The sequence below is a fragment of the Colossoma macropomum genome, unplaced genomic scaffold, assembly GCF_904425465.1.
Source record: "Colossoma macropomum unplaced genomic scaffold, Colossoma_macropomum, whole genome shotgun sequence".
Taxonomy (NCBI): Eukaryota; Metazoa; Chordata; class Actinopteri; order Characiformes; family Serrasalmidae; genus Colossoma; species Colossoma macropomum.
The window spans coordinates 27,065,581-27,091,303 of record NW_023494788.1 but is presented as its reverse complement, the minus strand read 5'-3'; the positions used below and the strand labels follow the sequence as shown (position 1 = coordinate 27,091,303).

The 25,723-nt window shown below is 41.8% G+C and overlaps 1 protein-coding gene across 5 annotated transcripts in view; it reads left to right on the top strand.

The window, feature by feature from the left end:
• Positions 1-25,723, top strand: part of ebf1a (EBF transcription factor 1a) — a 162,166-nt gene that overhangs the window by 117,474 nt on the left and 18,969 nt on the right. For 3 of the 5 annotated variants that reach the window (XM_036568974.1, XM_036568972.1, XM_036568971.1), the window contains exons 9-11: positions 5,286-5,416; positions 7,887-8,013; positions 19,926-20,014. In XM_036568974.1, coding sequence (XP_036424867.1) covers positions 5,286-5,416; positions 7,887-8,013; positions 19,926-20,014 — 347 coding nt within the window. Of the gene's footprint in view, positions 1-5,282; positions 5,417-7,886; positions 8,014-19,925; positions 20,015-25,723 lie in introns of all 5 variants that reach the window. The other 2 variants (XM_036568973.1, XM_036568970.1) reach the window with 1 other exon arrangement.

The window sequence follows — 25,723 nt, the reverse complement described above, 5'->3', positions numbered from 1 at the left end:
TTCCCCTTTAAGAGACCAGTATATGGGTCCACACTTCAACTACTCTCTCTCATAAGTACATAACTTTCACATTAGTTCTGTAGAAGTTACTGAGTAATAAGTCTCAAGGTTTTCATAGGTCTTCTTACATTTTGTTTAATTATTTCTCACTGATAATCATTGAAACCAGCAGAGAAATTCCAGAGAAAGTTCAGATTTATAAACTTTAATTTGTATTTTAGGGTAGAAGAAGAGAGGTTTTTATTATGAATTGAACATAAAGAAATGTTATTGTGCATACAGCTGTGGTTGGGAGAAAGAAAACCCTTCCTTTACATTTTTTTACGTTTTGTCATTGTTAAACAGAAAACAACTGGACAAAGTTAGAAGTGCAGACTTGAACGTGCCAATACCATATTTACCCTGAATGTTTATACAATTTACTACCTACTTAATGAATTCTATAATTATGCAATTATATGTGTGTAATTAATTATGTACTGTAGATCAAATGTATAAAACACAATGATAAATCCATTTCTAAGTGAATCATCAGCCTAGAATTTAAGAGGTTAAGTTGAACCCACAACTTTTATTGAACGTCAGGTCACACGCCTGCCATTGTTTCTATAACTACCTCAGTCTGGCACAACTAGCGCAGTAGTTTACTCAGTTTGGAAACATGATTCTTCTTCCCCGCCGGCCAACAAGCCCTGCCGTGTCAGAGGCGGCCTGTGCAGTGAGGTCTGTCAGCTGGGGGCTGTGGCCACGGCACACACTCAGTGTGGTGGAAAGAGGTGTCCGCGGGGCTCCGAGAAAGCCGCTCTGGGCCCAGACTCAAAGGAATAAGCACTGTGTGTGCGTGTGTGTTCACTGCGTGTGCATGGACATGCATGTGTGTTTGTATATACGTGTGTATGTGCGTACATTCTGTACGCAAGCAAAGCAGCGCAAGGGGAACAGATGGCAACGGAGGAAGGCACCAAAGTTTAATCCTATCAGATGGATTCCCGTTCCACCATCTGGTTAATCCATGCACAATTTCAGCGCCCCGCAAAAGAGTCGTCCCAGGCCAAGATTACCATCACAGATTGCTCCGCCGCGCCTCTTCATCTCTACTGCTTTAGCACAGCCGCCAAATTGCATTACGCCGCGCTGCCGCAATCAACCCGAGCACGGCCGCCACAGAAAAGAGCATGCGCGCAGCCGGCGAAAGGCGAAAGGCGCACAGCCGCAAAGTGGATTACACCACTTCGGCAAATTACAGCATGTCTGACATGCAGAATATTTTTGAAATAAAGAAGATTTAGCCAGTGTTTATTTATGTGTCTGAAAAAATGCCATTCTCTTTAATCTAAATCACATACAGCCAAACGGAAAAGGCAAAATACTGTAAGAAATGCATTGAGAAATTGGAGAATTAACAGGGAATCATGAAGGAGATTATCATTTTGATTGTGGTTTTGTTCTCCAACTGATTTCTCCCAGACAGTCCGTATTTTGTTGTGCTCGATTGCAGATTATTCTTAGTGGTCTTGAGGTGCTTTCATTTAGTATTAATCACTATTTAATCATCCTCCTTCATCTCTTTCTTAGCATTGTATGGAAAAAATAAGCCTCCTTCTTTTTCTGACTGCCATCGGATTGTTGGTTAAAATGGCATTCTGTTTCAGTCAAATAAAACCTGAGGAGATATTCTTCAAAATTGCCATGGCTGCTTTGCTAATAAACAACAATGCAAGAGAATTTCCTGGAGTTCTCCTTCCCTGCCTGGAAGACTTGCGTGTTAATCAAGCTTTCTGTTGTCTTTGCAAACTCCTCCCAGGGCATTGCTAGTGGGTCACACACACATATACACAAACACCCTGTACAGCTCTCAGTGGTGTTTTCACAGCTTTGTGGGCTCGTCCTGCTGCTTCATCACATCTGGGTTCAGTTGCAGCACTACTGCCCCTCCCACTAGCGGGCCATCTGCCTCTGTCCTGCTCCTGCACTGTTCATCCCAGCCGGGCGTTCATCCCCATCCAGCCCCATTAATTTGAAGCTGTATGAGGACCTCCAGGCCACGGGCGTGCCCTGGAAAAAGGAGCCAAAAGTGAGAACAAAGCTTACAAGGGAACCACAGAGCTGAGGGTAGCCTGGCCCCATGTTGACATACTCATTGTGCTCATCTGATTGTCCTGTTTCCCATTTGCAAAGTCAAAGTTATGACATTGTTCAACTACTTAATAGTCTGAAACAGAAGATATCAGGAACTTGTGGTTCATGTCAGGAATTTAGTGTGAGTGCTTGTTACCAAGTTATTTTGTAGTCTTCCTAACATTGCTGTGCCCTACAGTCATATGCAACAGTTCGAAAACTCCCAGTCAAATTATACATTGTGTTGCATTTATAAATGAAAATATGTTAACACATTCTCTACAGGGATAAACCTAAATTTGGCATTTTCTGCTTATGCGCACAATTTCTTTTTATTTGCTGAGTTTAACATATTGGGAAAAAATGTAAAATACAACATGTGACAAAATATTTGCACAAGCCACATTTTATGTTAACCCCCCTCCCCCCCCACCAGTAAGTTAATTCATCAAATAAACAGTAATTGTGCATTAAAATGTGCAGAGGTGTGTTCTGGAGAATATGTGTACTAACTTCGACTTACAAAATCAGCAAAACATAATTTGACCTGGGTGCCCAAACTTTTGCATACGACTGTACAGAATGAAACCGATGGTTACGCAAGTATTTATGGCCTAATTAGAAAACTACTGAAATATGATTGTCATTTAAAAAAAAGCCCTCATATTTCCAAAATAGTAATTGATAGTAATAAATAAATTATAAACTTCTGTTAATATAATGATATTTGATTCCAAATAATTCTGGACTATTTGTGTTGTAGCCATTACCCTCATGCCCCCCTCCACCCCCAATAGCAAACTCGCAATAGCGGTAATTAGTCAGATAAAGCGCCTTCGGTGTGGCACTGGGCGTCAGGATTCCGAGCCAAAGTTCAACACAGGCGAAATGAAATCACGACTCATTAAGGTGTTGAATTTTTATGGCTGGCTGCTGTTTTCACAACGCGTCCCGTGGCGCCTGGCCTTTTGATCGACTCCTGTAAGGACTCGAGATCCCTCCGCCTGTGACATTTACACGAGTGTCGTAAAACAAGCGCCGGCACCTGCCCCCCTGCACGCTGGGGTCGGGTAATATTTAATAAAGGTGCGTGTATAATCACCCGAATTAGCATTCGCTGCCCGCCTTCGCCCTCGGGGGAGCTGGGCAAGTTGAGGGTGGAGGGGGGTTTGGGGGTCATTAGTGTGAGGTGATCATTGTCAGAGGGTGAGAGGGGGCAGACTGATCTTTTTCTGTCCAACTCTTAGATTCCATTAATTATCCCAGAGCCCTAAACAAAAGCTGAGCAGGAGAGACACCTTTCAGAAGCAAAGTCATGCACATATGCGTGTCTTTGCCATTTAAGAAAGAGCACTGCATCTGTTGTGATCATTCAGTTCCCATGTCTTACATTTTCCTTGTATTTATGTCCAGTTATAGCATTATGGCATTATGTAACAAAAAACCATCATAATGTATTTGACATGACCGTTTCCTAACCTCTCTTTATTCATTAGAATTAAATAGGCTGTTCTCGATACCGTGTCTTTAAGAGTTATATATGTAAATGACCTCTGTTCTGATTGGCTGCCATACATTGTCTTTCATTCAAAAGACAGTCCCAGCTGAAACACTCTTTATAGTAGAGCTAAACTGCTGTAGGCTGAATAAGCAAGTTATATGTAGGTGTGATAGTTTTTGTGACATCACAAAAACAGTGAATTTAAAATGGGCCATTTTTGAAGTTTATTTTTCATATACAGAGTGTATGGACTGGGAGTGAGTGGTAAATTTTAAAACTTAAAACAGTGTTTATATACTACATCAAATACCTCTATATTATGTGCCATTTGACAATGAGTACGTTACATAAGTTATTTAGTCAATATTCACTTTAAAGAAGGAATATCTAATCATCATAGTTTCACTGGCTATGTAAGCTTACCATTACCTTATTTTAAATGTTAGCAAATGTTCATCAAGTTAGCTAGCTAACAGACACTTACAACAGAATATATAAGCAACAGCTTGAGGTTTAATAGAGACCTCAGCCATTCTTGTTACTTCAAGTTTCAAAGTTTGTTTGTGAAAAGCAGCAAATGTTTTTCATTCTATAGCACTTTAAATAACTAAGTTGAATACTTTGTTAGAAATCAACCCAAGTAAAAGGAAAATTGCTGTGGGGAAATTGAAGGGTTTTGTTCCTTAACTCATTAAAGATCACTTCAATTTTTTTTCATGATAAATGTTGTTAAGGATGGCCTTGAAGCAGACACATGTAAGGAATATCAGTGCCATATTACGATTAATACCACCTCTATCAGTTTTTTGCTTTATACATCAGCTGCTAATCTTTTCAAACCCCTTTACATCCAAAACGTTTTAAATGGATGTACAGCATTTTGGAGCTCTTCAACTATACTCTGAAAAAAGTGCTGTTGCAGTATGAATTTAAGCTTACTTAATTACTGCAACATGAGTACTTTTCTTACTTCCCACCTAGGGCTACTGTTGACAGACTGTTTCCCTCTCAACTCTCCTTCATCTCATATTCTGCCTCTCTTTTCACCTCTTTTTCTCTCTCTCCCTGCACCGTTGTCATTTGAAATTCAACAAACTGCGTGGAGTTTAGCCAACAGAGGCCGGCAGCGTGCCCTTGGTGAGGAGTGATGGGAAGTGATGAGGGCTCTGGCCCTCACCCTTGGCACGCCACGGCCAGCTAGAGTGACAAAACACAGCCAGAGAGGTCATCCCGGTGTAAGGCAGTGGGCTACAGTCGCTTCACGTAGCGTAGATTGAGATTGATGATCGGTGAGCACGGGCCATCTCTCACTCTCACACCGTGTGTCAGGAAGCGTATGGGGATGCTACAAAAGGAGCAGCCTCAGAGTAATCACATGTGACTGCTTTAATGATTCTGTCAGTTGTCATTAGGTTATGGCAAGGCCTCCATTTCTAAATGGAGTCCCATAAATCTGTTTGCTGTAATCAGGAAAAGATGTGTCAATTGCCTTGTCTTCTGGGGACGCTTTGCAGGAATGCTGTTCATTATTTTAGGACATGAAATGATAGCACTCCTTAATTTCATGCACTAAATTTTGATTACTTCAGATTTTACTCTCCTGGCATCTAAAGTGTAGTGTACTCTCTCTCTCTCTCTCTGTCTCTCTCTCTCCTGGGGGAAGCAGCCACTCCTTGCATTAAGGCCATCAGTCCAAGCGAAGGATGGACCACAGGAGGAGCCACTGTGATCATCATCGGGGACAACTTCTTTGATGGGCTGCAGGTCATCTTCGGCACCATGCTGGTCTGGAGCGAGGTCAGTCCTGCTGACAAAACACTCAACCTGCACACTCAATACCCAGCGAGTTCTGTGAACAGCACTTATGCAGGCTGTTGTCCATCTTACTGAGCATTATTAACAAGTAATCAATTGAAGTGGACCAAAATTCAGGAATAACCCATGAGCCATGAATGGTGTATTGACTTTTAGGTCTAGTCTCATAAGCTTTTCAAAGCCAAGTACCTCTTCTGGACAGAATAAGCATATCTACTAACTGCCATTGCTTTCTGGCATGTCCTAGAGTGTAACACTCCTGTTCTACCCTCCTTTTCTCTCTCTCTCTCCCTCTCTGTAAGAGTTGAGTTGCCACTCTGCTCCTGGTGGGAGCTGCTAGATGAAAGAGGAAACTCTATAAAAAGCCTCTCATTGGCGATGCCATATTTATCTAAGAGGTGAGAGGAGCAGTGGCTGGCATATGAAAGCCCAGCTAAGTGTGCAATGAAAGGGACGGTTTAAAGTCATGTAAAGCACCGCCGGCGTTGTTGGCTTTGAACGCGCTGGTGCTTCGCCGGGGAAATTAAGCGTTCTGCGCTGCTTTGTAGAGCCACCGCTCCCCCTTCAAAGAAGCTTCAGCAAAGTCTCTCGAGCACGGCGAGCAGTCAAATCATAGTCTAATCAGAGAACAAAGCCCTCCTATTTAATACCGCTGGTAACAGAGTGAATGTGGCTGCAGGTAGTCAGCGGCGACTGCTTGGAAAGCAGCAATGTGTGAGCAGCTAGTTATCCACTCCTAAACACATGCGGTTGCAGTCAGTCTACTTATACAGCTTCTGTTGAGTCACAGTGCATTCAAGAATGGGAGCCTTATGCTCAGCTTCATGATTGTTCTCCATGATTTAAACAGAATAAAAAACATTATGCTGTTGTCTTGTCTTGACAGCCTACATACTGGCATACATGTAACTTCATGGCGAGGCTCTGTGGAGCTCCATATTCTCGAGTGATGACACATCACCTCTGCCCTGCTAACTCACTAAATCCACTCAGCAGTATCCACAGAGAGGGAAAAAATCTTATTTCAAGGAGCGAGAAGCCAAACTGAGAAAATGAATGGGCCCATGACATTATAACCCAAAAAGAGCTCTCTCTGTATTACAGGCAGCATGCAGTACCCTGATAAAAGGCCAGAGGTCATTTCCTCTCCTGTGCTTCTGCATGGGTCTGATTAATGAGCTGATCCACTCACAGGGAGACACAGTTTTACCTTACACTCTCGCTCCTTTACCATCACTATTTCTTTTCCTTGCTTGCTCACTAGCATTGATGCTCATTATGTTTAGTTATCTGCTTCCATATGCTTTTCATATACCACAAGAGAAAAGCACCTCTTCTGTGTCTCATTTAATGACTAGACTTTGATTTAAATTTCTCAGCTTTTCTTTTCCTCCTGTTTTCTTTTTTAAAGGAGCATTCTAATCTAACAGTAGCATTTACAATGTACATGTGTAATGTAAAGAAATAAATATGCATGTGATATTCAGCTTCCTAAAAGTTCTGCATTAGCCAGCTAGTAAAAAAAAATCTGAAATTCCACCCACCATCAAAATACATCTTCAGAAAGGGGTTTTCCTACTCTGTTTATTAAAAAATCTCGCTGTCATGGCACTGCTGTAGCAATGGTGAAGTGTTTCATTTTGACTGTGCCCCTTTAAAGGGATGGTTTATTGAAAAATGGAATTTACACAATTTTCCACTTACCCTAAATGTGGTCGCCAAGATGAGATATGTTTAGTGTCTAGTTTACTGGGTTAGTTTTGCACTGGAGCTGAACAATTTTAGTAGCATAGACTTCTTTTACTTGTGAGCTACATTAGCTTTTTAACTACAGTGAAAACCTAAAACTTCAGCCACCAAACATTTCTTGGCTTACTGGCTAGATCCAGAGAAGAATGTATAAATTTAGTAAACCATTCCTTTAACCCCATAAAAACCCCGATTTGTTACATTCTGAGGCTAATTATTCAGTAAGTACCTGGACTACAGTGCAAACTGGCTAACTTATTCTTTGGTTATACAAGTGTGTAATAAAACTTTGGACCCGCTGGTGGGTCTTGGTCATTTCAGACTTCAAGCTGTACAATAATAACAACAATGACAATGAAAAATTGCAGTTAAGATGGGCACTTGACGTTGCACTTTTTGCTACATAACATTAAATAGGACGTTGTCCTACACTCACAACACATACAGAACTTTGTTTGGTTCATTAGAGCAGTAAGAACTCTTAATTGTGATTCAGCAGGCATACTATAATATAGAATGCATTAATCACAGCCCTGTGTGATTAGGTAATTACACAGGTCAAAACTGCGATATTGATTAATATGTGATTAATTGTGCAAACCTACTGTTGTTACGCATGATAAAGGGATGTTATCTAAGGGTGCAGATGAGTTTAGAAGATTATTCTCATCCTTTCCTTGTTCCTTTCATTTCTTTCACTTAGCTCATCACCCCTCACGCTATCCGGGTACAGACTCCCCCCAGACACATACCCGGAGTGGTGGAGGTTACTCTGTCCTACAAGTCCAAACAGTTCTGCAAGGGAACACCAGGCAGATTCATCTACACAGGTAAAAACAGCCCACTGATTTTCTTTATTCACTTTACACTATGAAAAATAAAGGTTTCTAAATGGCTCTTGTCTTGCCTATAGAGTTCTACGTTTAAAAAAACATTAAACTTTGTAGAGCCTTTATATTGCGGAGGTTCTTTAAACTTTAAAAACCTTTTCACAATCTCATTTACTGTAAAAATGGTTCTTTTGCAAATTTTTGAAGACCCTTATGTAAGCTTTATCTATCTATCTATTTATTTATTTACGCTCCAATGGCTGTGTCAAGCTTACCATCGCTTTGCTAAGAAAAAGCATATGGCCACCTTTGGTTTTCCATTGCGAGGTCCAGTGACAGTGTGCTTCCTGAGGAGAGAAACCTTTGCTGCAAAGGAATCCCACTTATTTCCTGTGCCTGCAGCTTAATAAGAATGCTTGCCCCCTGAACAGCAGGAACATCCTGTAGCATGCACAGATAAGCGAAACGCAGCACTTATCTTGGGGAGGAAGGAGGGGTCACATGTGATATCTATATTGGCACAGAGCGTCTATATAGTCCACACTTGTGAATACTAGGACTGCATGCCAACAAGAAGTAATGAATCCAGTGTTCATTAAAGCAGATGTCTAGCAGTGGCATTTGACTGGCTAGAAAAGGAAGAAGTGTATTATGGAAAGTCATGCTAAGAAGAGGGCAATGGCAGAGAGTTTGTTAATCAAGCATGATGCTGTAACTTTTGATAAAATGGGAGCTAGCGATCGAAATGCAATTGAAATCTCCAAATAATGCCTTAACGCTCAGGAGAGCACTATGAAAAAGCGGCTTCATCAATACATTTAAAGGGTGCTCAGCTGTGGGCATTGTCCGCTCAGTGTGCGCCCATGCCTGTGCCTGTGCATTCATGTGTGTGAATGAGTGTGCTCATTGGGTTTATGGCGCTGGACTTGGCCTCTCTTCATGGTCCATTCACTGAACACATGGCCAGGCATGAAGGGAAGGATTTTGCAATTCACATGCACAAAACACACACCTCTGAAGCAGAGGGCAGATGGTCAGGCTAATTTTTTAACAGCCGCATTCCCTGATGTTTTTCTTTTTTGCCAAAAGATTTACACCCAGTATTGTGAGTAGTTTGAGTAAATCACATGTTACCTGTAGTTTAGATACAACAGAGCAATGCAACAGCAGAGCAACAGTCATACTGCACTGATCTGGCTTCTGAGCACAGGCATGTGGGAACTAAACTTTTTCGATCAGGTTGGACACCCCTGCCCCTGGAGTTTCTCTTACTCACTGAGGACTTGCAGCTTGAGCCACCCTCTTCTTCTCATGCTCACGTCCGAGCAGCCCCCCGATCTGAGTGCTGGGGGACATCAGCCTGCCGTTTCTCTCCCCTGGCTCCAGTTGGCACCTGGGCTGGGCCCAGTTGCCAGTGGGTACTAATCATAGAGGATTGGCAGGGCTGCGTGGCAGCTGGCAGCAGAATTACACATGGGGCATCTGGCGCCTCTAATCAACTTCTGTCAGGCAGAGGAAATGGAGACCTAATTAAATCAATGGCGCACCGATGCTGCCGCGCTCGAACACCACACAGCCATGCGGAAAGCCGGGGCCATACCTGGAAAACAGTGGAGGGTCGGCGCTTCCTCTCAGCCTCACCGGAGAGCAATTAAATAACTGTTCTCATCACAGTCGAACTCTAATTTGACCATGAGATTCTTATCAAATGCAGTTACCTTTAAATGCTGTGGCTGACAATGGTATTCACTGTACTCGGTAATGATGCGGCTGCGTTTTGGCACAGACTGCTCTCTGCTTATGAACTCAGAGACCACTCAGTTAATGGATTCCTCAAAAGCCTGCCAGATAATGGATGATGTCATTTTAGGGGTCTTAGATTCTTGGCACGCCCTGGTGAATAGAAGAGTTTGCGGTAAAATGGAAGCCCAGATGTACACAGAGGGACAACTGAGCCTTGGATATGGTCCATCAAATCCCATCACACTGTGCTCCTGTTTGGTTTGGGCCAGAGGTTTAAGGTGCTGCAATTAAAGCCCATGCGCAAGACATCCGGCAAGGAACGCTGCAGTCAAAGTGATCGTGCAAGTAGTTCCTCCACACTCCTCCCTGCAATTAAACATCCAAAGGCTCCGTGCAATTATATTTATCATCAGAAACAATTAAGCTCACTCCGCCTGGGACATTACCCGTCCTGCATGGCACTCTGCAGATAACAGCATTGAGTCATTCCTCTCTCTCTCTCCCTCTCTCTCTCTCCCTCTCTCCATCTGCAACAAATGCATTTCCATGTTTGGTTGCGTATTACCTCGCACCAGATTGCCACGTTTGCATCATTTGTCAAAAGGCCTTTCCATCCGTTTCTCTGCTGCGCGAGGCAGAGTTATAACGCTATCTGCCAGTGAGCATGTGTGCGGCCCCACACGGCCGATAGATTGGAGGTGTTGATGAATCGCTCGGGAGGTTCAGCAGGCAATTCATCCCTGCTCAGTATGCAGGCCAGTGGGCTGAGCAGCACCCATCAGGCCTGATATTAAAAAGACTCTGCTGGATCACATTAGGGGGAGTTCTCTTATGCCTGCCCAATGATGAAGTCTTTGGGAAGCATTAGTCACTGGAGGTGAGGAAGAGCCAGGCTTTTGATCCAGACCAAAATGGAACTGGATGAAAGTCAGGGATGGAACATTTATTAGGCTTAAATGTCTCCTTTTCTTCTTTTATTTTAGTTGGGACTAAATATACAAGGCATGCAGATGTATCATGGCTACTATTAGGATAATTATCTAATTTGTTTCCTCAAAAATAATTTTAAAAATTAAAAAAGTTTTTGAATGGGGGCTTCTAAATTAGGTTACAGTGGTATGTTCTATATTCTCCTACAGGGCGTTGAACTGCACTCAGTTCTGGCTTCAAAGATAAAAACAATTCAATTCACACATTCAATTCACATCTTTGGGTTATTGTGTCCAAGTATTTGACATGAGATTGTTATTTACCTATTAGCTGTTATAAGCCTATTATGTCTTATGGTAAATAATAGCACAACCAAATTGCATCATGGCATTGGTGATATAGTAGAGTTTCTAAAGAGCTTGCTGCCTCATTCAATGCCCTGCAGAATCTAATGGGAGATAAATTTGGTAAATATCTTAGAAGCATGTATGTTACAAAAAATAAAACATTGTAAAATTCTAAAAATCTATATATATTATTAGGGGGAAATGTTAGACTTTGAGATTACTGCTTTGCTAACCATTGAGGTCTTCCTAATCATTCTTCAGCTGATTTGCCTGCAGACATTTTTCCACTGCGTTCAGCCCTAAGTGATACAGCCATTTTTTTCCTAACATGTTGAATGATTGTTCGATTTTGATGATTAGACTCCTTAATTCTATTGACAAATGGTGTCATGTTGCTTGATCAATGATTACCATTCCAGTTAAATTGCTAATCCTTGACATGTGAAAATGGTCACCATAAAGATATAGTGAAATTGGTTTGCTCAGAAGCATAAAGTCTTCTGAGGGCCATTTCACACAAATGTCTTTGGCTCTCAGCAGCCTCCACCCAGGATCAAAGAAAACAAGTCATCCGTTTTATGGCCACAGGTTCCTCCTATATGTTTTTCCCCTTTCTTAAAGCGATGCCTTATTTAGCTTGTCGGATTTTCCAAATAAATGCAATCACTGGGTTTATGGAAAAATGGATAAAAATGAGATTGTAAGATATTGATCCTGGTGTGGGGAGGGCTAGGAAAAAACAGGCCTCATCTATATAGGGAGAAAAATGAAGCAATAATTCAGGCCGGCATCGAACACCCTGCCACTGAGCCTATCGATTCCCATCCACAGCATATGAGATCACACCTGAGTGAGAGAGAGCTCTGGGGAAAAGAGAGAGAGAGAACGTAGAGAGAGAGAAAGAGAGAGTGTCTGCCATTCCCTAACATGTACAGAACATTACCACCCTGACATTAACAGCTCTGTACAAAGCCCACAAGTGCCTGTTAAAAGGTTCCGCTAAAGACCAATTACCCAGCATGCCTCTCTGCTCTGTCAGTCAGGGATACAGCTGGAGCACTGCAGGTCTAAATGTGGTCAGCTGACTCAATTCACTACCAGCAGCTCATAGCTATTGGCTAGACTTTAGAACTAGCATGTCGCTAAGGTTGTAAGAATGAGCCATGTGCTTTACGCCAGTCTGCCTTTTGATATCTCTAAGAGATTCATATAGGGCCCTGGGTCAGTCCCTGGTTTAGTGAAGGGTTAATGCTTTGATTGGACTAGTCCTGACAGTGTTCAGAGTGTTATCTTTAGGGGGGAGTTTTTCCTATGTCCTTTCTTCTCTCCTTCCCCCACCCATCTACCCCTGCAGGGCTCTAGTTATTATTGTGAAATATGAAGCGATCTGGCTCTGCCTTCATGAAATTTCAATGAGCATTGATCTGTGTGATTGCACGGAATCCTTCAAGCAGTGGTAGTTGTTCATTTATTTATTTATCGTTGATATGTTTTACTCGTTCTAATTCCATCTTCTGCAAAAGCAGCAAGCATGGACTGTTAATATGTCAGTGGCTTTCGGTCCAAGGAAACAGCTTCGTCCCTCACCACTTTGTCAGGTCAGGTGGCAGAAAATTCAATTTGAAGATCATCGAGGCACCAACCCCCAGTAAGCAGCGGCTCTATATTTGCCTATATTGATTATATCGTGTAAACATAATGAGATGGCATAGTATACTCAAGATATTCTTTTCTACATTGATTCAGTATATTTGGTTTCAACGTTAGAGTTATTACTTATGACATCACACATAACCTTATTATCCGCCCTCTCTTGAGTGGAACCAGAGAAGGGGGAGTAATACTCTACGCGCCATCTGATGAAAGCAAGTCTTTTATGTATGTTGGTGAATATTCGATACCATCATTTGTTATTTTGGTGTACAAGCCACTCAAGCGGCCACATATCTCAAGTTCCTCAGTTTTAATGTATGAAAGTCAACAAGAACACAGGCAGTTAAAATATGCGCCATAGTTCTTTGGTTTGTGTGGTTTGTGAAACACTGTTTCCCTCACAGAGGACCGTAAAAAGGGAACGGACATAGTTGAACCCAAGGGATCTGACTTCCCTGTCTGAGATGACAGCTGTTTGAGAGAGTGCTGTTTGTTTAAGACTTGTGATGTGGCTCAATCTATGATCTTCCACAGAAGCTCTTTCTCCATCTACTGAGCTGAGTTATTTGCCTTCTTTCGGTAGCATAAATATTATCTCCTGTTGTCGCTACTTGTCGCTGAGAACATTTTTGACACTTACCAGAACCTTATTGACTCTGTCTATGAAGTGCTTGCATCATCACTTTCAATGGGTGTGAAAGTATAGTGGAGGTTGCCAAATAAGGAACATCATATTCCTGCTCTTTGTTTTACTGTCCAATATTACGCTCATGCCATGCTCTCTCTCTCTCTCTCTCTCTCTCTCTCTCTCTCTCTCTCTCTCTCTCTCTCTCACTCTCTCTCTCGCTCTCTCTGTCTCTCTCTCTCTCTCTCACTCTCTCTGGCTATCTCTCACTCCTTCCCCCTCTCAGTATTGCATTATCTGCCTGGCTGGTGCGGAGATTGTACAGAATGTGGAAATCAATAGCAATGAGGGGGAGTAAACATGTGCAGATGTCTGGGAGGGCAGCAGAGTACAGTTTAGCCAGAGATCTCTCCCATCCATCTCTATATCAGCACATTAACACACTGCCTCCTCCAGCACTGGGGTCCTGCCTCATTACACTAGCTTTGTGCTTCTCTTAAAGGAGATATATACTCTCAGCGCTGGCCCTCACACACTTTGCATCAGCTACCACTTCATTATCCATTCTATCTCTAGAGACTTTAGCCTCCACAAACCAAAGGCTAGCCATTCTGATGCTTTTAAGGACATTTGTGAGGCTACTGCCACAGATAAGGGCCATATAACAAAACAAGGGCGAGCATGTTGCTCGAAACATACTACCCTGAAGAGTCTTAACCCAATTTTATCATCAGCGATGCGTTCAGAGGCTTTGCCTTTAACTCATTAAAGTAGGAAATCCACTGATTTTCTAAGAGTGGTTTCACTCACAGTAGTATGGTGCACTTTAGAGAAACCTACTGACTCAGATTTCTCTACAATGGTGGTGGTAGCAACCAGGGATCCAGTGTCGACAAGACCAATACAACCATGATACTGGGCTTTTAAAGGAGAAATGTAGATTGCCACTTTTTGCCTCTGCAAAAAGAGCTTAATAAACATAACATAAACTAGAACCAGATGTGCTTGCTTAGGTTTGGACTAAACTCTACAGCTCAGTAAATCTCCTGGAGTGGGGTTTGACACTCCTTTTCCAAAGCTACATGGCTTTTCCTAATCTAGTATTCGGTTGAGGCCCCTTAGATTCACTCTTGACCCAATAAATGGCTATTGCCCCTTCTAAACACAACCCAGCTATTCATTCAGCCTCTGTCTCTATTCATTCTCCACTGTACATTTATTTCTTCATGGTAAACTCCCATACACTAGCACTCCCTCATAGTGTACGACCCACCCAGGCTCCTGCCGCATTCTGATCCCTGGACCACACTTCCACCTCCCCAGCTTGAACCTCCAGCAGGCCTGATTACAGGAAGTCTATTTAGATATGATGTATTGTCGGCCCCAGGGTGGCTTTGCATCATTCTGTCACATTCGGCTGTTTTTGTTGTTCTTTCCCTGGATGATAGCTGTGCTCTGTTCTCCATCATGGCTCAGGATTGTTTTAACAGTTTTTATTCTGGCTCCTTAAGTAAACACTTGGTCAATCACAAGCCCGACCGAGCGGCTGTGGGGCTGGGCGGCCGGCGTGTTCCACGGCCTTAATGCTGGGGCTCAGTCAAGGAGTCATTTTGATCTGCACTGTGTCAGTAATGGAGACCTGCTGAACACTATTAGCTGCTGTTAGCTGCTATTGCAACAGGAGCATACATCACTGAACTTCATGAGTGAGGCCGTGACTCTGAATGCATTACAAATGTACCCCTACACCAAAAACTATCAGTGTTGGTCAAGTTTGAGTGCTCTAGGCCTGGTCCTGGAGAGTTAGTCTCAAGCAGAGTTTAGTTCTAGACCTAATCTTAAAACTCTTTGTTTTAATATTAACTGTTAATAAGTATTAATAATTAATAAACTCCAGCCATGCCCTTGTACCATGCTCATGCAGTTGTACCACACACTACAATGCCACAACCATTTTAGTGGCACTGTTGTGCTAAGAATTGTCTACTATTGATATAATCAGGTCAGTGGTGGTCCTCACATGGTTCCCTTTCATTGTTGGACAAGATAGAGGTGGGCTGACAAACAACAACAGCCAGTTATTGTATGCCTACAAAGTTCACCTATAGTATGTACATGGTAAATTGCCCAGTAACTATAGGTATAAGGTAGGTCTGCTTAATAACCTCACAACTCAGCGTAGATGCCACCGAAGCTAGCCTCATCTGGTGTGATTGATTTGGACCCAAACTCTATAGGACCATTGCTGTCCATACGCAGGTATGGAGACACTTGATCTAGCTTGTCAGGTTGAGAGCCATTTGCTCACTCCACTTTTACTCTCATTAAGCGCTAGCTCCCACCTGCTGCTTGGAGGCCTTCCTGCTCTGTAATGAGGAGCATTGATCAGCAGGCAACATTAACTCATGTCTATCCTGCTCCCCAGCGGAAGGAGGGCCAAGCTGGGCACATCTTGTGCGCAGGGCTCCAGGGGCTTGGTTCTGTCTGGGCCCTCTGCCATCTGACTGCTCTCCACCACACTGAGAGGCTGCCCACAGTCTGTCCTCTCAGCTGTGGAGCTGAGGGGGAGCTGGGTTAGCTCCCTCAGGAAACGGCCAGGCTGCGGCCTACAGGGCGAACAGAAGGGAGGCTGGGAGAGAAAAGAGAGAGTGTATGTTAGAGAGAGAGAGAGACACAGCTCAGTTCATCCCTGTTCCCTGTGCCTTGCACCCAGCTTCACCAGAACAATTAACTGCAGGCTAAAAGAGTCCGCTTTCGTGAGTGCTATTTTTCGCTCCATCTTCTGCTGTGTGCAAGAGTCAGTGCTGCAGGCAAGAGAGACAGTCAGAATGAGAGAGAGAGAGAGAGACTGAGCAAACGAAAATGTGGGTTGCTCAAGGCTATGGGCCTTTGCTCTATAATGCCAACTACCCAAATCCCATTTTATTTATTTCAATGTTTGAATATTAATGTTGAATCTTGGCCTATTCAACCACTTCCTCTCGACTTTGAATACATTACATACATTATTACATCAGCCCCCACAGCTATCCACCTCCTGCAATATTCACACTAGTCCTCTAATTGCCTCTGTTAAGTGCTGATCGCTGTCTGTATGTGTGTGTGTGTCCAGACTGAGGAAAAAAGCCACACGAGCAGATCCCTCTGTCATATCCAACAACCTTTTTATTAAGCGCTAAAGCTGCCGCTGGAGAGATTCATCACTGTAAATCAAAGACCCACCAGTGGGAAGCCAGAGACTGAGAGAGAGAATCATTTGTTTCCTTTTTACTAGCTTTTTTTTAAGTAAAATGACCAGACAGCATTGTTTTCCGGAAAGCCCCTGTGTGAGGAAATGTCACAAATTCAGTTCAGAATGACTGACTAAGATATTTACTATTTTGTGCACAATTATTTGGGTAACACTTTCTATGAATGTCACCTTTGTAAGCATCTATAAACACATTCATAACATGTTATAATGCATTCATAAGACATTATAAACATAGCTATAAATATTTATAAAAATGCATTATACATTATAGCCATGTTTATTATGCATTATGAATTGTTAACATAATGCATTATAAGTACTGATCATAACAAATTATAAGAGCTCATAAGTGGTATTTGTCCACTCTAAGTAAAGTGAAGCATACTGTACTAAAGCCACCTCCAGTGTTAAGAGTGAGGCTTTAAGTTGAAGTATTTACTGAAGGATTTACTGAAACACTAAAACATACACAATAAAGCACATTACAGGCTTCAAATGTCAGAGTTTAAACTAATGCTGCTATCAGTGTTTTACCCAATGTGGGAAAGGTAATGTACACCAGCGTTAGCTTGGTATTTGTCTTTACTTTACCCTCTCCAAGCTGGGACTGACTTCTTTGGCACTGACATTATAACATGTTATTAACACTATTTATAATACATTATATTAACAATTCATAATGTTATAATAAACATGGCTATAAAGTGTAATTCAGTGTAATTCTTTTTTATAAATATTTATAACCATGTTTATAATGCCTTATGAATACATTATAACATGTTATAAATGTGTTTATAAATGCTTACAAAGGTGACATTCATAGAAAGTGTTACCATTATTTGCTTTAAAAACACCTTTTTCGTCCGTAATCTTGCTCTTGCTCAACTCTCTACTACATTATCCTTCTGTTAGTGGGCTTCTTTTGCTACTTTTCTAGTGAAGCAAAGCAGACCTCTGTGCAAGCGTGGCCCTGGAGGGCGAGTGTTTAGCACCACAACAGACAAACACACAAATAAACACAGCAGGCTGATAGGGGGAGAAAGGCCCATTGTCTCAGCGCAAAAGTCCCCCTCAGTCCAGGGAGGTTAGGAAAACAGTGCACTAAGCGCCGTGTGGTCCAGCCGCACAGGATGTTTGGCCCTATCGCCCAGATCAGGTTCCTATTTCAATATTATGTTATTGCTGTGTCCTCAGAGAGGGTCCATGAAGCTGTCCCTGGGCCTTCGTGGAATGGGCTCTGGAGGTGCTGCCTCTACAGAAATGAAAACTTTAATTGAATTATTTGCTCATAACTTAGGCCTATATATTTGGTTTGCAGATTAACGGTGCTTATGTGTTAAACAGTGTTGAGATTTTCAAACCAGCATTATTTGTTTTTGGACTTTGGACCCATTTGAGGACACTACTCATTTAAAGAAGCCTTCATTCATGGGCTTGCATGAAGAAGAATATAATGATTCCATTTTAATACTTTCTTTAACCTGCCCTCACGAACTTTGGCTCACTATGCAGAAGTGCATCGCACCAGTGTTACACAAGTGGCCGCTTGCAGTAGCAGTGGATTAGGGGACAGTGAAGAGAGCAAGTGAGAAATGACATTGAGAAATCTGAACATAACATACATATATTTTGTGAATGTTTGCTTTTTCTGGATAAAAACATTGGCTGTGGTGGATCGTGTAGGCTGTGTAGCCTTTAGCTTGCTAACTAGCATGTTAGCAGAGCAGTGTATGAAGTTATATCAGCAATCATGGTTAACAAATTAATTAGTTTGCTCCATGAATTCCAGTTTGAACATAGCAAATCAACTGTTATAGTTTTGAAATGCACTTTGTAAGCTCTTTTTGTTAAAAGTCAGGAAAATCAGGGAAAAAAAAACAGGCTAAAATATGATGTGTGTGTGTGTGCACTGCTGCAAGCCAGCCTATAAAGCCTAAAATAATAATTTAAACATTAGATGTGTCATGTCGGATTTCGCAGACGTCTTTCAGACCACATCATATGTCTTTACATACTAATGTCATACTCACAGACTCAAAAAGAAGGTCTGGCTTGATGTTCAGGTCTCAATGCAAAATCAGCAACACATTCACTTACATCCTCGGAAGACACGTCCATCACCAAGTTTGACTTTGAATGCACTCACAATCATCAGATTTATCCGGGAGGGTCTGAAGCACAACCAGTGTTACAAAATGTTCTTACATGTTACATGCAAGTACATATTTCCACCAGAGAGATCTCTAAATCTCTAAACCTTACATAGTGTAGCTTTAAGTATGTTAAAGCACTTTCTTATGAACTGCCCATTTTTAAGGGTTTTGTGAAAGGGATTACATCAGATTACAGTGATTTCTGGGCAAGTTCTGCCAATTTTGTCACTTGTGTTTACTGTTCCCTTGCCACTCCGATGGCTCATCTAATACATTTCACTTAAGTTAAGAAAGTAATATAAAGGCCCTTAAAGTGCAACAGGGATTCCCCCAAAGGGGAAATGGCCAAACCAAGCGGGTAAGGGCATATCACAATGAGTGTTCTTGTTATATGTGGTCACTTTGGCAAGTTGATTGTCAAATTGTGAATTGTTTTATCTTTGTTGCATGCATGTTCCTTCCATGTGTTTGACATTTGGGATGCAGTTCTGTACATGGATGTTGTCTGCAATTGTCCTTAATAATACAAGCAAACTGTCTTGCAATTTTAAAAAAAATGTGACGTTTTCCTGTTTGATAAGAGCTGCATCAGATTAGTCATTAACTACTATACAGCTGCTGTGTATGGAGTGAAGAAGAGAAGTCTGTGCCTACCGACAGGTAATTAGAGTTTAAGGATTTCTGCTTTACAACAGGCTAAAGGTAAATTTTTAACAAAACCCTAGAGGTCCTTAAGGGATGTAAATATTACCTGGTGTGCCATCAAACAGCTGTGTGGGTGCCGTGATCCTGACAGCGAGTGGGTACTTTTACCCAGGCTGAGCTGCTGTGTGAAGGCCAATGTCTGATTGAAGATGCTGTGAGAGAGCTTGCTGCAGAGGTAGCAGAAATGAACTGTTAGGAGCCATACACATTGATTGCTGAGGCTCTGTTTTATTCATAAAGCACTGCCCAGGGCCTCCGCACTAGCTGGCAGTTGATGCGCTGAGTGTATTAATACAAAGGTGTTTTTCTGCTCACTGGTCTGAGAACATTGCTCTTTTGATGCTGTATTCATGTTTTTGTCATATTTCTTTCTCCATGCATTTTTATTTTTGCCATTGGAATCATCTAAAGAGCATGAAATGTGTTCAATCAGTATTGTATTAAAGACGCTTAATAGAGATGGAGTAGAAATCTTTGGTAACGCTTATCTTGTTTTTCCTCAGCACTGAATGAGCCCACCATCGACTACGGTTTCCAGCGGTTACAGAAGGTCATCCCCAGACACCCTGGTGATCCTGAACGCTTACCAAAGGTCAGTGCTGGAACATATCACTGTATTAACATGATGACAATGTCCTCTTCCCCATCCTTTTCAGTTTCCTTCTACTGTTCCTATCACTGTTTCATACCTTCGACACTCAACATATTACTTAATGTTCATACAGTGCAGTGCACCAAGATGGCTGCTTTTAATGGCTTGTCTAATTTAATAGTAGCATGTCGTAGCAGGCTAGCATAATACACTTTTAAGAAGAGAGACTCTGGTAAGTCCCTGAGTTCATCTTTCTGTCTTACTCTCCATCTCTACCCAGTCCCTCTCTCTAAGAAAGACCCAGTTGTAAAGTGTGACCGTGTGTTTATTTCCCCCTCCGAGCCTGCACCGCTTCAGGAGGAGCAGCCTGTGTAAATGAATCCTTTGGGAGCGATAAATAAACATTACTTTATCTTGTTGTGCGTGTCCTATACCCCTGAGCCCCACGCAAGCTGCAGCACTTAATAGACTAAAAAAGAGTAATTATGGCTGGCTGGCCCTGCTCGTTCGCAGTCAGCCCAGGCCTGACCTTGTGCTGTTAGAAGCCCTCCCCATATTAGAGTTGGGCTATTGGTATTCATTGTCCATGAGACACTGCATCCATTACACCTGTAACATGACTGAATTAGACTGAGAGGTCAGCGCACAGTACATCAAGCCAAAAGCCCATCTACAAGGCTAGCCATAAGAATGTTTTTTAGGGAGGAACCTCTTTAATGTTTTAAGCTCGACCATCATTGTTAGCAAAAAGGCAGATTGTACAGTAAGTGACAAATGTGTGGAACAGTACTCCGCAAATGCTCATGACATATACACATCATGCCTGGGGTATCTAAAAAGTTTTTTTATTCATTTTTATTTCATTGCAAATGTTTAGGTAATATGTTAAATAAAGACAAAATAAATAAAAACCCAAATCCTGCATTTGCCGTGATACAGCAAAACACCCCTTCACATATTGTGTCTTCAACAGCCTTAAGGCGAAAGCTTTTACATAGCTAAAAAAAAGTCATTGTGTTAAAGTATTAGCTATAATAGCAGCATTGCCATTAGTACAGCCACAATGAAGAAGGTTTATTTAGCTTCATGACTTTTTCTCAGTATTATATAAAATAGTTTAAAAAGCCCTTTGTTTACCAGATATTATTATGATATTGTAATAAAACTATTTTAAACCTAAACAAAAGTTTGGAATATCAGTTTTAAATAGCTGTACTATGTTTGGATGTCAGTACATGTACAATATATACAATAAAATAAAAATTGAAAAAGTGTCCACATGATGATACTCATGGTAAGTATGTTTATCATACAGACCTATTGGGAGATTTTGGGGTTTGACAACTGTTAGGACACAGTGGCAGAGCAATTTAAACTTTACGTAGAGCTGTGAAGGTGCTTGGCATAAAATAAAGCAGGGGAAATACCAGTCTTGAAGTTTTTAAATAATATATTCATATATTTATGAATGCGCATCAGCTGCGCATATCATGATATGTCTTGGCGGTGCTTAATTTGGTAGCCTATAGGCTACTTAAGTATTGTTTGTTCATCCACCGCTATAATAATTCAATTGCTGCTAGTTCCCTAATGATTTGTTCTTTGTTAAGTTAGTGTCAGGCTCAAGAGTTTAATACTACACAGCTCTAGAACAATTGAGTGGACATTTGAGGCTTGTAACACACATTCAAGTAACATATCTGTTTTCCTTCAGTGAATATTTCAACTTGAAGTAATATTAGCTTAATAGGCCTTTTACTTCATATACACACAATTGGTGAACCCAATCATATGTGTTTTCACCTTTTTGATGGAGGATATGGTTCTGGCACCTCTCCTTCTGCCATGCCAGCTCCGCTTGCTGTGAATATTTACATCAGCATTTCTTAAACACTCAGAAGAGGGAATGCAAACATGTGATCAGAACGTGATAGTGTAATGGGAGCTTGTGAAAGCAATGCTGCTCTGTCTCTAAAAATCTCTGATGAAACTGCAACTTGTTTTACTAAACTGCAGTGAATGTATTTCAAAATGTCCATGATAACATTACCATGCATGCTTAATATTGTGGCATATCAAATTAACTAAAATAGCAACACGTCTAGTTTTAAATATATATATCATATGAAGTGACTACATTGTGTTACATCAAGGCATTTGTGGTGCTAGGTCAATAAAATAATTGCTGTTATAATTTACTTAATGTGCTTTCGATATTGTTGAACTGAATATATCAAGAAGTGCTTTATGTGAGTTTCAGAAGCTATGATGTCAGTGTCATGAACAGTTGAACAGTTACAGATTCTAAAGGCAATACTCCTTCTATCTTTCGCCCTCTCTCGCTCTCACTCTCTCTTTTTCTCTCTCTCTCTCTACTTCCCACCCTCCCTCATTTGCCATTCCCCAGCTGGCATGGAGAGGACAGATCTACAGGCCTCTGTCAGTGTGGCTAAACAGGGCCTCGGTGTTTGATCTCTGTCCCTAATTCACCACATGGACATTGTCTGCATGCCTTCCACTGCAGCCACACAGGCTGGATCTGCTCTCGCACCCACAGTAACCCTCCTCTCTGGAACACACTGTTGTTCTGACCCCCTTACTAACATCCTCTGAACTTCCATAACCATCAGCCACATCTTGCAATATGTTACATTCATAACAACACTGAACAGGAGATCAAAATGATGAACATTTCAGACATCTCCGGAAAAAGTCAGGACAATTTGAAGACTCTCAACTTGTATTCATTTAAAGAGGATAATTGCAGTCTGTTCACAACCCAAATAGATTTGTTACTGTGCTCTGCAATTCTTTAAAGGATAGGAAGAGTGATCATTCTTTTATGTTAATGGTACCCTGGTTAATTTTGTACACGCTGACATGCTGTGTTATTCACACATGATTGGTGTGGTTTTAACCTGGGCTTGTGCTGGACTCATTTCACTGGGCCAGTGATGAATTTGAATGCATTAGGCAGGTCATGGCTGAGGTCAGCCATCACATCTTTCCTACTGTTTTCAGCACGAGGGATGCAGATCAGAAAACGCATACGGCCTCCTCCCTGGAGAACATTCTTAACGGCGTGCCATATTTTTAACGGATTCCCTCACTCACAGTTATAATGAATAGGGTTGGACTCCCACCAAGTGCGAGCAGCCTTGCATGTACAGCATGGACGCATGTGAGTGGCGAGAAGGAAAAAACACCCAACTGTCTTCCACCATCAGGCCGCTCTAGAGTCAGGTGTTGGGGAAGTCCCAGAGGATGTGGTTATGTGTTGGTTTGGTTATATAGATGGCTGGTGTGGTTTGGTTTAGAGACAGCCAGTAGGACGTTCCTGTTAAAGGAATACTCCAGCATTTTTCAAACTGATCTCAGTAATTTTCCCAAATTTCTTAGTACTGAGAAAAGAACAGAAAAGCTTTTGAATCTACACACCTATAATAGAAGCCAATCGGCAGTTGCTAAATTATGTGAATAAATACATGGCTATGTAATGCAATTCAAATTCTATAATTGTTACATTCTGCAATATAATACAGTACTTAGAATGTGGCACTCAGGTATCCATGCACAATCAGGTAGGAGCTAGTGAAAGCCTCACCCACACCACGACTCTAGCAATAAAATACAAGAAATTATTCCTTCTAGTCTTGGAATTTTTGCAACAGAATTTAACTATTGCTCAATGACTTCTTTTGTAAGTGTATTTTGTTTAGTAAGTTTAAGAGTTTTTTTCTATTCTTTTCTAAGTTATTGTTCACTGGAACATTTTAACAATGATAATAAAAATAATGCATGTTGCATAGAAATGAACATGTAGCAATTCACCCTGACAGTATGGCATGGTAAGGGCTTCGGTCCCTAGAGTAGAGGTGAGAGAGAGAGGCATAAAGAGAGAGAGAGAGAGGGAAGGAGAGAAAGAGAGGGATCCAGGTGATCCATCATGGTGAAGTCAGCTGTCCGGGGCTGCCTTCTCCTGGGTCAGGCGATCGAAGCCACCACCACCCGCACTTTATTATTGCTCGGCCAACAGTAATTGAGTCACCACAAGGGGGAAGAAGCAGCCGGAATAGAGAGAGAGAGAGAGAGAGAGAGAGAGACGGAGGGAGGGGGAAGGAAGAAAAAGAGAGGCTAGGTAGCATGCAGGGAGGAAGGTAAATGAGAAATCATTTCTCTGCATGGCTCTACATATCCGATAGATTGTGGCGACAAGGTTGATGTGTGCAGATGGATTTTACCCTCATTTTCTGTGAGTAGTGCAGGTTTTAGCCCTCTCCTTCTGTCTCTTTCTCTCTCTCTCTCTCTCCCTTCTCTCTCACTCTCTTAGTTTGTCCTCTGCTCCCCCTAACACTCGCAGCCAGATATTAACAGTGTCGGGCCGCTGGGCCCGGCTGCTCATTTCTGCACTATCGATTTTGCCCTTTATTGAGGTAATAACAGTTTGTTGACGGCACTTCTCTCAACTGCTGGACTCAATCACAGGTGAGGGGCAAGCGGGGAACAAGGCAGGCTAACTTGTCTCCCTCAATCACTTGGCAAACCAGCTGGCGTGTTAGCCAAGCCACTAAAAATGGTAAAAAAAAAAAAGTAAAAACAGCTGAAGTATTGCATTTTCCTTTATGGTTCATAGAAAGCCACACATACTAAATCTTTTTCTTTTTGAGTTACATCTCAGTAAGCAGCATTGCTCTCCTACTTAACTTAGAATATACTGTTTTTAACTGTTATCACAATTTTGGTCTTAGTATTCATATCATTTGCAATATGCAGATGAACTAGAGATCTGCTATCTGACTCAAGCTATAGAGTTTTTTAGTTAGTTTCTGTCAAAACTTAGTTGCAAAACAAAGCCCTGGAAAACCATGTCTGTGATAATCCATGCAGGCCGTTGGGTTCAGGCATCACATTCATGCCTGGGCAGACCTCCAGTCACAGAACTGTTATTGTGTGCTTTGAGCATCCTGGCTAATTAAAGAGGTTCCTGAAGAGTTTTGTATTTTGTTGAGCATTGTATTTTATTTTGTGTTCAAACAAATTTTGGTTCAAACAATTTTGGTCAGAACAGTGCAAGGTTAAGCAAGGGTTCAGTGCAACCACATCAGGGGTTCAAGGGTTTTTAGATATATATACAATATAAAGTATTTTGCAATCACATTAAGTGGTAATAGAATCACAATACAGTACTTTGTCAGTGTCACTCAGCCTCAGTAGCAATGCCAGTATAATGTGTGGCCAGTAAGCATAAAGAGAAATGTGTGTTTGTGTGTATCGGATAGAGAGAAACAGTTTGAAAGAAAAGCCCCTAATTGCTCAGTGAGCATTCGCGTGTGCATCCAGGGCGGCAGCTTCACTCAATGAGTTTGGCTGGCGTTCAGCGTGGCCAGTCTGTGGCCTTGTTTGTTCCCTCTCCCTCTCTTCAGTCAGTGTTTGTTCCCCACATTTTCCCTGTCACTTCACATCCACCTGATCCCCTCTTGGCCACCTCCACAGGGCCCAGGTTTCAATCTGTGCTCCCAGGAAACAGCCCTGGTCACTGGGGAGCAGTGCACGCTCTGTGCTCCCTCTTCATGCTCCACTGGAGAGCCAAGACAAACACCGCATTCTAAACGAGCATCCATGTATTTTTTCCAACTTAACTGACTGATAAACCTATACAGATGTCCTAAGAATGGTAAAGTCCAATTAGGTTACAGTTTGAGACATTAT